Source organism: Equus caballus, chromosome 4 (assembly GCF_041296265.1).
Source record: "Equus caballus isolate H_3958 breed thoroughbred chromosome 4, TB-T2T, whole genome shotgun sequence".
Taxonomy (NCBI): Eukaryota; Metazoa; Chordata; class Mammalia; order Perissodactyla; family Equidae; genus Equus; species Equus caballus.
In genome coordinates, this window is record NC_091687.1 from 70,368,427 (window position 1) to 70,381,328 (window position 12,902).

General features: G+C 42.5%; 1 protein-coding gene across 1 annotated transcript in view; it reads right to left on the reverse strand.

Moving 5' to 3' along the window:
* AOAH (acyloxyacyl hydrolase) overlaps positions 1-9,140 on the reverse strand; it is a 180,808-nt gene extending 171,668 nt beyond the window's left edge. The window contains exon 1 of the mRNA XM_001501241.5: positions 8,480-9,140. Within this exon, the coding sequence (XP_001501291.1) occupies positions 8,480-8,603 (124 nt within the window). The 5' untranslated portion in view covers positions 8,604-9,140. The remainder of the gene's footprint in view (positions 1-8,479) is intronic.
* Positions 9,141-12,902: the final 3,762 nt, after the last annotated feature.

The following is a 12,902-nucleotide window of genomic DNA, read 5'->3' on the forward strand; positions in this document are numbered from 1 at the left end:
TAAGATACCCAAGATTTGAGAATTTATATTTACACAAAATGTAGATTGGCATGTAATTATTCAGTTTACTCAGGCTTCTTTGCTTTGTGGTAGGTTTAATTTCAGGAATTCTACAGCAGATTTTCAATACATTTCTTCCCTATTTCCAAAAGAATACGTAATCATAACCCCTTTGAGTACTTACTATATACCAAGCACAGTTCTAAGTCCTTCATGTGCGTTTACTCATTTAGCCCCCAATGCCACCCTTAGGTGCAAGTCCCGTGTAATTCTCATCTTATAGATGGGGAGAGTGTGGTGCAGAGCGTGAAGCTGTGTCCCACTGGAACGTTTGTACAGAATGGTTGAGCCAGGATTCAAACTCAGGCCATCTGACTCCAGATGGTGCAAACTTTGTGGCTCTTAACCACCATGCCTTACTGTTGCTTCCACAAGCTCATCTAGGAAATGTGGAAAATTCAGAGAGGCACTAAGAAGAAATTATAAATCATTTATAAGCTCACCACTCAGAAATAACCATATAATCACTATTAACATTTTGGTGTTCATCCCATGTGGGAAGATAGCTATATAAATAGAGATGGGCACATTACAACTTTATAGGGATTTTTCTGCTTAATGCTTTGTAACATTTTTTTTTTTTCTTTCTCACAGTACATTTAAACTGTGTTCCAGTTTACTCCCTCCACCCCGTCAAAAATTTATTCACTTTCTTCTGGAAGAAAAATATTCTTTAGATTTTGCTCACTTTATGACCTTTCCCCAAAGTTACAGACCTCTTTCGTTAGCATCTTTGTGGTCTTCTCTTCAGGGTTATGACCCCAGAAGAAGCCAGGAAAAGAAAAGACGCAAATGTGGGTATAGTGGAGATTTAGATGATCAAAAATTTACCATTTGTGCTAAAGGTTGGAGTTAAATTCTATGATAATTTAAAGATGAAAGTAGGGGATTAAAGAGAGAAGGTGTGATAAGTGAGGGGTGAAGTGCAAAGGGTGGCAGTGCAGATGGGAACCAGTGGGTGTCCAGCTAGAGCTGGAGGGTCCACAGGGTCCTCCAGGGTGGAGGTGAGCAGCAGGGCCGCAGGGACTGTGCAGACTGCTGTGCTGAAACAAGCCCATGAACTACCCCAGCTGTGACACTCCAGGGTTGGGGCGCTGAAGGCTGAGCACAGAGGCTCATCCACAAAAGCCAAGAACTGTCAATGTCAGGGTGATACACAAACCCTCCCTGAGAACTGAGACCAACCCTCAGAGAGGAGGGAGGGTAGGGAACCCTGAATTACCCAGAGGAGACTACCCTGAAACACATAAGTGGCAAGATGAAATGTTTTCTGCTATCGGTAGCAACGGTTGCTTATAGAGAAGGAGAGAAAGTGAAATATCTGTGTATATAGAAATTGTGATCATAAATTTTCAACCTTCTCTCCTGGTTCCAAATCTTTCCTATTTTTGTTCCTGACACTCATTTTACCATTCATGTTGGCTTGAAACCATAGGATCACCTCTTTCTCTTTAGCATTCAAACTATAAAATCATCTGTGGCCACTCTATGTGAGGTGTGGAGGTGGGGAGAGGAGGTTTTAACTGACTCTGAAGGCATTTTATATATTTAACTAAAAATAAATGAGGGAAAAAAGTTTTTTTCAACCTTTTAAAAGGCTTTCTGAGCACCAAATAGTGCTTTTAAAAAACTCCTAAAACTTAACGAATTAATTTAAATGTCAATGACTTAGAAACATAAGGATTACTTTGCCCCTAAATCACCCATGTTAAGAAAATGGTGTTTTGCAAAAATGAGCATGGCTTATTATTGCTTCCATAACATTCAAAAAGTGGCAGAAAGAGGCACTGCTTGTTCAAGCACATAGAATCAGCATTTGCTTAGTGATCAAACAGGATGTACAGTTTAGCGCCAAAGAATTACGGTAAAGTGAGAGAGGGGCCCTCAGAGCTTCACACAGCTTAGTTCTGGTTTTGGAATCTATTCAAAACTATGCCCTCCAGGTCTACTGGTTGGTTCCCCACTGCAAAGACTCTTCTTGGGACTGCAGCTGGGGTTGTTTATTTACGATGGGGGTGTTGGCTCAATCACTCAGTAACTTCTGTGGTGGCTTTTTTGGAGTCCAGCAATCCCCGCTTCTGTGAGAGCTGCTCCCTCAGCCCACGACCCTGGCAGCCACATCTATGCTGTGAGCTCTCCTTACTTCCACTTACCCCTTATTCAGTGATCCAAAATCTTAGCCCAGATTCTCTCTCCTGGGGAGTTGGATTGACAAAGAGAAGGGGAGTCCATCTCTATGTGAGTTGAACTGTTATATGTAAACTCTGGACTATGGGAGGCCATAATTGGCCAAAAATTCTACAGCAGTTAAACCAGCTGGTCTGTGGGGACAGAGAGAGAGGCAGCATTGAAAGGCCAGGAGAGAGCACTCCCTGGGCTCCTGGCGCCATGATTTTGTGGTTCCTGGCTCATTTTTTAGGCCTGTGTTTTTCTGACTTGTTTCTAAAATTCATTCCTGAGATTCTTATAAGAAAGTTTCCTCTTTTTTTTGGCTTAGCCTAGCTCAAGTTGATTCCTACCACTTGCAACCCTGGGAGTTATAGCTCTGGTAACCAAAATCGTGGTGAGAGACCTGATGTCTGGGAAACAAGAAGGGAATGGGCATAAGACAAGAGGAAAACAATAGTAGCAACAGCAATTTTTTAAAACATGGGATTTAGATATGACAAAAAAGCACAATAGACAAAAGAAAAAGCAGATAAATTGGACTTAATAAAAATTTAAAACTTTGACACTTCCAAGGATACTATCGAGAAAGTGAAATGAGAAAACCCTTGCAGAACAGGAGACAATATTTCCAAGTCCTGTATTTGATAAGGAACTTGTATCTAAATGATATTAAAAAATTTTTACAGTTCAACAATAAAAAGACAATAACCTAATTAAAAAGTGGGACAAGGACTTGAAGAGACATTTCTTCAAAGAAGATACTCAAATAGTCAGTAAGCACATGAAAAGATGTTCAACATCATTATTATTTTGGGAAACACAAATCAAAACTACAATGAGGTATCACTCCATACCCACTAAGATGGTTATAATAGTAAAGATGGATAATAAGTTATTGTGAGGTTGTGGAAAAATTACAACCCGCATGTACTCATGGGGGGAATGTAAAATACTGCAGCTGCTCTAGTAAACACTTTGTCAGTTCCTCAAAATGTTAAATGTGGAGTTGCTGTGTTACCCAGAAATTTCACATCTACGTATTTAGTCAAGAGAAATGACAACATGTGTCCACACAAAAACTTGTTCATGAATGCTTATGGCAGAATTATTTGCAACAGCCAAGAAGTGGAAACAACCCAAATGTCCATCAACAATGAATAGATGAACAATATGAGGTACAGCCATATAGCGGAATATTATTCAGTCTTCAAAAGAAGTGAAGTTGATACATGCTGCAATATGAACAAACCTTGAATATGCTAAGTCAAAGAAGGCTGGAACAAAAGGCTGTGTATTGTATCATTCCATTTATAGAAAATGTCCACAGGGACAGAAGGTAGATTAGTGATTTCCAAGGGCTGGGGAGAGAAGAAATGGAGAGTGACTGCTAATGAATATTGGGTTTCTTTTTCGGGTGATAAAAATATCTGAGTTAAATATTGGTGATCAACACATAACTTATGGATATACTAAAAACCACTGGATCTTATCCTTTAAAGGGGTGAATTTTATACTATGTGAATTATATCTCAATAAAGCTGTTATTTAAAACAATATGGGGAAGAAATACATTACCTCAACTTAATCACTTAAAAAACAATGTAATCGCACTTACAGTGAGACATAAGTTGAGTTTTAATCAGCTGTGTAACCTTGAACATGTTGTTTATCTCTGTAAGTCTCAGTTGTTTTACCTGCTAAATGGAGATGATGATACCTACCCCATAAAATCATTGCGATGATCAAATGAGTTAGTACATATAAACCTTTTGGAAGACTGTTAATTACAGAGGACGTGTTCAATAAATGCTAGCAATCTTATAATTATTAACTCACAAACGTAATTCTTATGGCTGAAGACCCCTTGGATATAATTACTGTCCCTGGCATCACTCCAATTACTTCAGACTCAACTCAGAGAAAAGGTGGAGGGCAGCTGCCCCATGGGGAAGTGTCAGGGAGCTGCAAGAACGGCTGCAGACCAGCAGCAAAAACAAACTATGAACAAGAAACAAATATGATTACTAAATGCTCATCTTCATAAAAACCCAATTAAGTCAACTGAACTCCAAGAAAAGTAGGAAAGCAGAACTACTTCTAAGTGTTGAGAAGATAAATATAGATATTTCATTTTATTATGATCTTATAAACCAAGGCAAGGGCATACTTTTATGATCAAGGTAAAACTTTATATTGGAAAAGTGATTAAAAGACAGCTGACAACTAATGAGGGTGATTCCTTGTTGGTCAATTGGATGATCAGAAATCTGACTGCCTGATCAACTTTTCTCAATGAGGTCTTTGTTGCCCAGGATCTTTCAAGAAGGAGGTAACTGCAATGAATCTTTGAGATCCTTGAAGCTTCCTTCTTTGACTGGCAATATTTGGGTAGAAACATTTCTAAAACTTTAAAACATTACCACATTCCTCTCCCATTTCACCCAAGTTTTAATTTCACCTTCCTCGGGTGACTGTGAATACGGTGAGGTTCTCGCAGTCAGCAGTTGTCTGCTTCAGAGCTGTCTGCCTTTGCCCCGTGATCATGGCTTTCTGCCAGCGCTACTACTGACACTGAGTTTACAGGGTTGCTGAGCAGTGGGGTATTATCCAGTGCACTAAGTGTTCAATTACTCATTCATTTTAAAGGATTGTGATCTTTACAAGACTCGAGATTCTCATTTTTCTCTAAACTGGACAGAGGGATTTTAAAAATTATTGTTATTATTCATCTTTATATCTCTGGCTCAGAGCACAGGGCCTGGCATATGGCGGCCATTCAGTGAACATGTGGGGAGTGGACATGTGGGAACGTCTGGGATGAGTTTGAAGTCATATAGTCCTACTTTTCATCAGAAAGTAGTTAGTGGAAGCCCAACAGCACTTCCTCCTCTCCTCCTGCCCCGTCCACAAGGCTCTTCCTCTTACCACCAGCTGTGACTAGGCTTACCTCACCACTTCCTAGGACACTTCCCGTATTGGGTGCTGTAAGTAAGGACATTACCAGATTTCCTTTCAGGAGACACTCACTCCCCCAGCTGCTGGGAGTGTTGGTGCTGAGGGCTCACACTGGAGTCCCTCTCCAGGCACTGTCTCCACCAAAGGGAGCTCTTCCCCTGGAGTCATTTCACATTTAATGACCATCCAGCGTGAGGATTCCAAGGCCTGGACCCACTTCAGGACGACTCTGAAGAGCCATTTTAGCTCCAGAGCTCTCTGTGGGATTGGCTGAGGCTTTCTGTTTTTTAAAGATTGGCACCTGAGATAACAACTCTTGCTAATCTTCTTTTCCCCAAAGCCCCCCAGTACCTAGTTGTATATTCTAGTTGTGAGCGCCCCCAGTTCTGCTATGTGGGACGCCGCCTCAGCATGGCCTGATGAGTGGTGCCATGTCCATGTCCAGCATCTGAACCAGTGAAACCCTGGGCTGGGAAGCGGAGCATGCAAATTTAACCAGTCAGCCACAGGGCCAAACCCTTTTTTTGTGGCTGCAGCACAGCCCTTCTTCACCTTCTGCCCACTCCTGCTGCCTTCGCTCCCTCACAGGCGTTTTTCCCAAGAGCACTTCTCAATAATGCTAATATATATATAATATTATATATAATAAATATATATAAAATATGTAAATATATAATATATAATAATAATAATAATATTCCCTGCACACACATTTCTGAGTCTGTTTCCCCAAGGAACCACCTTTGAACGGTAAGACACTAGTTTGGACTATGTGTAGTACCTGGCTTAGCACATAGTCAGTGCCCAGTAAATGTTGACTCCTGTTGCATCCACCTTTCTTGTTATGATGACAACAGGGAAATAAGTCATCCAAGCAGAGTTTGCCAGAAGTTGTGAGTTGGTGGGAAAATGGGTGCTAAACCAACATCTAACCTGATCAGCAACAGACTTTCCAAGTTCTTGGGTTCCATGGGGTGTTTGTATGGGCAACCAAAGTGAGCCCGTGTGCCTAATAGAGATGACCACAAATTCCTTGACACTCTCCAACAAAAGGAGTGGTGGGTGTCCCCTCCCCTGAGTCTGAGTGGAGGGACCTGTGACTGCTTTGACCAATACAAAATGGCTGAAGCAATGCTGTGCCTGTTTTCAGACCCAAGCCTTGAGAGATTGGTACCTTCTAGTTCCTGTCTTTCAGAACTCTCTCTCTGGGATCCCTGAGCTGCCATGTAAGAAGGCCTACTATGCTAAGACTGCCCTGCTGGAGAGGCCAACTGTAAAAGCTCTGCTAGACATTCCCCAGCTGAGCCAACCTTCTAGCCATCTCCCACTCGCAATGTGCCAAACGTGTGAGTGAAGCTGTCTTGGATCATTGTGGATCCATCAATCTACCATCTGAATACCACCTAGTGACCTCAGTGAACCCTACATGGAGCAGAAGAATAACAAGTCAGGCTCTGAAAAATTCTTTTTTTTTTTTTTTTAAAGATTGGCACCCGAGCTAACATCTATTGCCAATCTTCTTTTTTTTCTGTTTTTTTCTTCTTCTTCTCCCCAAAGCCCTCCCAGTACGTAGCTGTATATTCTAGTTGTGAGTGTCTCTGGTTGTGCTATGTGGGATGCCACCTCAGCATGGCCTAATGAGCGGCGCCAGGTCTTTGCCCAGGGTCTGAACCTGGGAAACCCTGGGCTGCAAAAGCGGAGCATGTGAACTTAACCATTTGGCCACGGGGCCGGCCCCTGAAAAATTCTTCACCCACAAAATCATGATATAACAAAAGAGTTATTTTTAAATTTGTTATGTAGTAATAGATAACTGGAACGACCTCATCCTGGAATCCTCTCAACACCTCCTTCTAACTCTCTATCCCTCATTGGGAACGGAGCGAGGAAGAGAATATCTCATAAATACTTTATAGAGGTGGAGGCCCACTATCTCAGATGACTTGCCTAAATCTAAATGTTTAATTTGCAACCATCCTAGAAGTAGAACTGATTTCACTTCAACCTTTCTCAAGTGTATTTCCGTTTGACAGGATTTATAGTTTTGCTTTGAAAAAATGAAATGATAGTAAATAATTATTTGAGGGAACCGAATGGTGGGTGAGGATGACCTCCCAGGCATGGTTCCAAGGGGACACCAGACCTCTGCTTCCAGATCTATAGAGAACAGATTTGCAGAGAATCTGGTTCTTAAGGTTTTAACTGAAAGGTAAACTTTGAGACTAGAGAAGTGTTCCTTAACATGCATGATGACTCAAGTCATGGTTTGTCAGGAACTAGGAATAATTGAGATATTTTTCTGTACTATCTTCAGAAATAATTGATACGTGTCAGAATCTGTGTCCGGATTTTCCGTTTGTAAGACATGGCCACTAGACTTACCCCTTGGGTTCTATTTCTAGCTTCTTATGCCAGGATTCTATTTCAAGATCTATTCATTTAATAATTGTTACTCAGAGCTCTGAGTCTCCTTGGCTCCACGGACTGACTCAATAAAATGCCTGCCACCGTTCTGGGAGCTCCAGGTACAATATGGATAACAAAAGTCTTACCTCACTTTTACTCTCCTCCAAAAAAACCCCACAAACAAAACACAACAACTTTGAAGTAAAATTTTTCACTAAACGATAAGTGAAGGAGCCACATCTCGGTAAATGTTCAATGTTTGCAGCTGACAGTCCTATTATTGTCAACTCTGGACTCCCTAAGAGAAAGAAAGAAACTAAGACTGTTGAATCCTTACTGTGTGCAAATACCGTAAATTTATATGCATGATCTCAATTCTTACAGCATTCCTGTGAGGTGGGTATTGTTAGCCCCATTTCATCCAGGCATGGAAGGGTTAAGTAACTTGCTCAGGGTTTCACAGACAGTAAGCGAAGGAGCAGAAGGGGAGAGGGTGGCAGCAACCCAAACTCAGATATGTCCGTCTGAGGTCAAATTCCATGTTCTTTATCCGGTGTGATGCTGCCTAATCTCCTGAAAGGGGCTGAGAATTTTGGGCTCTTATAGTTGCCTATCCACGGGAAACAAATTCCAATCACCAATGAGGTGGAAGGCTTTTATGACTAATTCAAACCAACAACTGTATAGCGCACTGCTATGCACATGTATGTGCATATAGTGTGAATGCTCGTTCTAAGACTCAAAACTTTTCGATGTTTGGTGAGGTTATTGGTGCCTTACTTAGAATCTAGTAAGTATGGATGTCATTAAGTAGATGATTTACTACTCAAGCAAAGTATTTGATCCTACTGTTATGCCCACAGAAAAAATACACAAAACATTTACCTACCTACACAGGAGTGGCCATTGGAGTGTCGTGCAGGCTGGTCATCATACGCTGGAGAGGCCAAGGCGTGAAGGGGCAGGAGAAACAACAGAGGAGCCGCCATAAGGAGTTTGCGGGGGGACTTCATCTCTGAGCTGTCGTCCAGGAGAGACCAGCCTGGCTACAGAAGCTGCCGGCTAAGCGAAGCTGAAGTTGAGGCCGCAGAGTCGATCAGCCTCTCTCCCTTTCTGTTCTGTCCTCTGACACGTACACTCAGCACACTCTCACATACACACTTTTCACTAAGTGTGAAGGGAATAAAGACTCACAAATGCTCAGAGACCTGCTTCTCACTACTGCAGAACCCTGAATGAGAGCCACACAGGCCTGGGTTTGGGGAGAGCCGAAGCGAGTCCTAGGTGTGCAGTTCTGAGCAAAAAACTGCAGGAAAAGGAGAAAGACAAGTAGCAGTAGTGGCAGCAACGTGCACTTCTGTGCTCACCAGCTGAAGTCAGAGGTTGTGAACCTGAGGAACCTCGAGGTTTTCCGGAATCGTGCTGCAGGGTGGTTGGGAGGCCCTTCCCCTTTCGTTCTTGCAAAACAAAACTAAGCTACAACTAAAACTGAAGGAAAAAAAACAACCCACAAAGACACAACCCTTAGCAATTTGATCAGCAGGGTCCACGTGTTATAGGAAGTATGACTCATTTTATTCAGAAGTTATTTAGTTTTGCTCTAAACAGCTTTCTATGGTGAGGTTGGGCTTCTCATTTTGTTGCTAAAGAATATTCTGATCAAGTCGTTATTCTCCTCTGGAGCAGCTGGATTACTCCTGGAGGGTCAAGTTTTCTCAAGGCTTTTCATTTGGTGTGCAGAAAATGAGCAAGGAAGACAATAATGGGCAGTCGGCATGGCTGGATTTTAAATCTAATAAGAAAAAAAGATGTGCTAGAATTAACCAGTTCATATTTACTTGGCTGTGCATGATGTATCTCTTCTCTAGATTTTCAAAGTGTGTTTATATTTCCCACCTGTGGATAATTTGTTCATTTTTAAGAGACTGATTTTCTGTTTTGAAGATGAATCTGAATGCTGTTTTTCTGGGGGGAAAAAAACCTGAACTAGATCGTAGATAAAGAAAAGACACGTAACGTAAACGCTTTGTTCTAAAACAGGATATGGCAGAGTCAGCTGCTGTTGTCAGACGAGATAAGGGGACTGGGCCAAAGCGCCCGTCTAGACAAGCAAAGGAGATCGTGCGGTTTTTATTCTCTCAGTCTAGTTTATTAAGAAAGTTTATTATAAACTTTATGAAATATGAAAGCGATCAAACTTGCTAGAGATTTCTCCTCCTCCTCCACATACTTTTATTTAGGGAATAGCATTTTAAGTAGTAGGCAGAATTTTAGAGTTCTACTCTTTCCAGGATGTAGAAAATACCAATTTTTATGGTTTGAAGATTTCTCGTGTAAGCATTAGTTTAACGAATGCCAACTTGTCAAATTTCTGAATCTGCACCAGAGATATCACCCTGCAGAGCGTTTCCTTCTTTATGCCCCAGCACAGGTTGGGCTAGCCAACCTCCCTGGACCTCTATGGATGGACCCCCATGGATGTCCTTGGTCACTATGGGCCTGTGGCCTCCTTTGAGGCTGAGCTCCTGCCTCTCAAGGTCCCCGACCCTGTGACCAAGGGAAGCTCTGGAGGTCACCAGGACCAGCACAGGGGTCCGGGCTAGGGAAGTTCCAGAGTCTTCCTAGGGACACAGGATAATTGAATGATTAAGAGCACAGACTGCAAAGACAAAAAGACTGTGTTCAAATATCACAGCTGTTGTTTACTTCTGAGTAATGTATTAGGCCAGTGATGTAACCTACCTGCACTTCGGTTTCCTCATTTATATTGGCGTAATAATATTTGTCTTACAGGGTTGCTGGAAGGACTAAAATAGATGGTGTATTCAAACTATAAAGCGGTGCACCTGACAAGAAGTAAGTTCTTACTAAATCAAAGCTTTGGTTTTTATCCCAGCAGGAGTGTGATGAAATCTGTATCCCAGGCCAGTCTTCCAGAGAATTCTAAGACACTCATGGTAGTTGCAGGCCAAGATGTGGGGAAGCAGCGTGGACTGGAAGAGGCAGCATTTACTGAACATTTTCTGTGTGCTGAGCAGCAGTCCACGAGTGCACAATCTATTTGCTCACCCACAGGTTGGTGAGGAATCTTCAGACAGCTTCACAAAGAGCATTTGGCACAGGCTCTGAGCATCCTGAGGTTCTCCTCATCTAGATTTATAGCTATAGGCAAGCCTGGAAAATCTCAAGGTGAGAGGAATTTCTCAGTATAAAGCTGTGTGCAAGTTTTAGGTCCTTGGTCACGTGTGCGTGACCCAGCTGGTTCCACCCACAGCTGCCTCAGGGTTAGTGAGCCCTGAGACCACCTGGTGTGCTCAGGCTTCAGGGCTGGCCACACTGGGAACCCCCGGCTTAGCTGTGTGGCACTAAGCCAGACCCTTACCATTTTCGGTTGTAGGGGTACGTCATGGCAGTATCTGATACATAGTAGGTTTTCTGTAAATGGAAGCGATTTTCATGCTTGAAGGTGATTTCTTATGGGCAGGGTCAAAACAGGAACACAGAAATCAGGAAGCAATTTTGTTAACTGATGCCGAAGCGACTGCATGTGCCCTTACACCGCTAAAACAAAACTTCCCTCTTGTCGCCAAGGTGGCGAGTTCCTTCTGTTTGCACAGGCGTCCCTCAGACTGGCTGGTCTCATTTCCCCCGACGGGGCTGCCTTTATTCATTGAGCATTGAGTGCAAATGACCCAGGATCTCTGCTCGACTTGCTGAAAGACCCTGGGCCCACCTGTGTTTTGTAACTAGTTGGACCCTGTATGGTATCCTTAGAGGGCCCCTGCTGTCAGATGCTCCAATTCCGATTTTCTCAGAATTGCTTTTGGGAATAAGATTTCTTCCTTGCAGCACTTTGTTATTATTTCACTTGGAGAGTTCCCATTCAAACTACAGTCTGCCCCTCTGCAGCAGAAGGCTGAGGGTTTATAATTCCCAAATGTTACACTTGTGTTTCTGGATCTGAATATGCTTCCTGATTATTTTTTGATCTGCATTGGCCTCAACCATTTCCTTCACAGCAAGTGAAGAAAAAAAACAAAAGACCTGGGTGACAGGAGATATTGTAAAAGCTGACACTATGTCAAAAGCGCCTCTTCTCTTTGAATTTCTCCTCTTTCTGACACCAAGGATCCCTCCGGTTGCTTCTGACTTCCGGGATTCTCTACAGTGGTCCTGGGTTCAGACCCACCAAGCCCAGACCCTTTGCGGACCATCTCCTCCCAGTCAGAGTTTATTTATTCTAGCTCCATTCAATCCTCTCTCTGTTCTAGGGAAGTGGTAAATTAATCCATGACAAGGGTGCTGGTCAGCTCATTAGAAGAGTCTGGGCTCAGAATTGGGGAAACCTACATCTTCATCATGGCTTCACCAGCTACTGGCTGTGTGCCCTTAGGCAAGCTGATCCACCTCTGTGGGTATCAGTTGATCTAACTACAAAATGGGGCATATAATGCCAATATTATACGAAAACTGTGAGAATTAAAGAGACAACATGGATGAAAAAAACCTAACAGTAAATGTTAGATAAATTTAAAGCTGACCATAAACTAAGCTAATCATAAATGCTTTAGAAGCATTATCCTTCTTAAGTATTATTGGAATTTTAACATGTCTTGCTTTGCACATTTTCTAAGAACATTTAAAGGGGTTTCCATTTTAGTAATGCATGTAAGTAGATACAAAATAGGAATTCAGAAGACCGTAGAAGAGTGGCCAGTCACGGGTCCTATCACTGGTGGGTGGGAAACTTGCTATGTAATATGGAAAGTCACCTTATGGTAGGAGAGAGTGTGGAGATCCAGGAATCCAACTCCTAAGAGGTTCACTGGTAGTTCCCATCAGGAAGAGACACCCACTAGGAAGCAAGCCAATGACCCCCAGTGCATTAACAATGTAGCAATGGATGGCCCAGCAGCAGTGCAAAGTGACCCAGACAAAAGACAGGACCTGTGCTCCAACCGTCCTTTCCCACTCCCCACAAACGCCATCCACTCATTCATGCGCTTCCAGGTTCTTGAGATTTTTAAAGATACCTTCATACCCACTGACAGAGATATGCCATTGATAATCCCAAGTGCCTTCTAAGAAGGGTGAATTCTATTAAATACGACTTCTTTTGTCTGCTGGGCACCTGATAGAAAGTTTGGGAAAAAGAGCCGTGGTGAGTGAATTGCTTTTTATAAGAAAGACAGAAGAATTTGGACATAATTCAAAAAGGAGAGATTGGGGCAGAGAAATGAGAGAGACAGAAGGGAGAGGCAGGGACAGATGAGACGCTGGGATCTTCCTGGCTAAAGAGCCAAGAGAGAAAT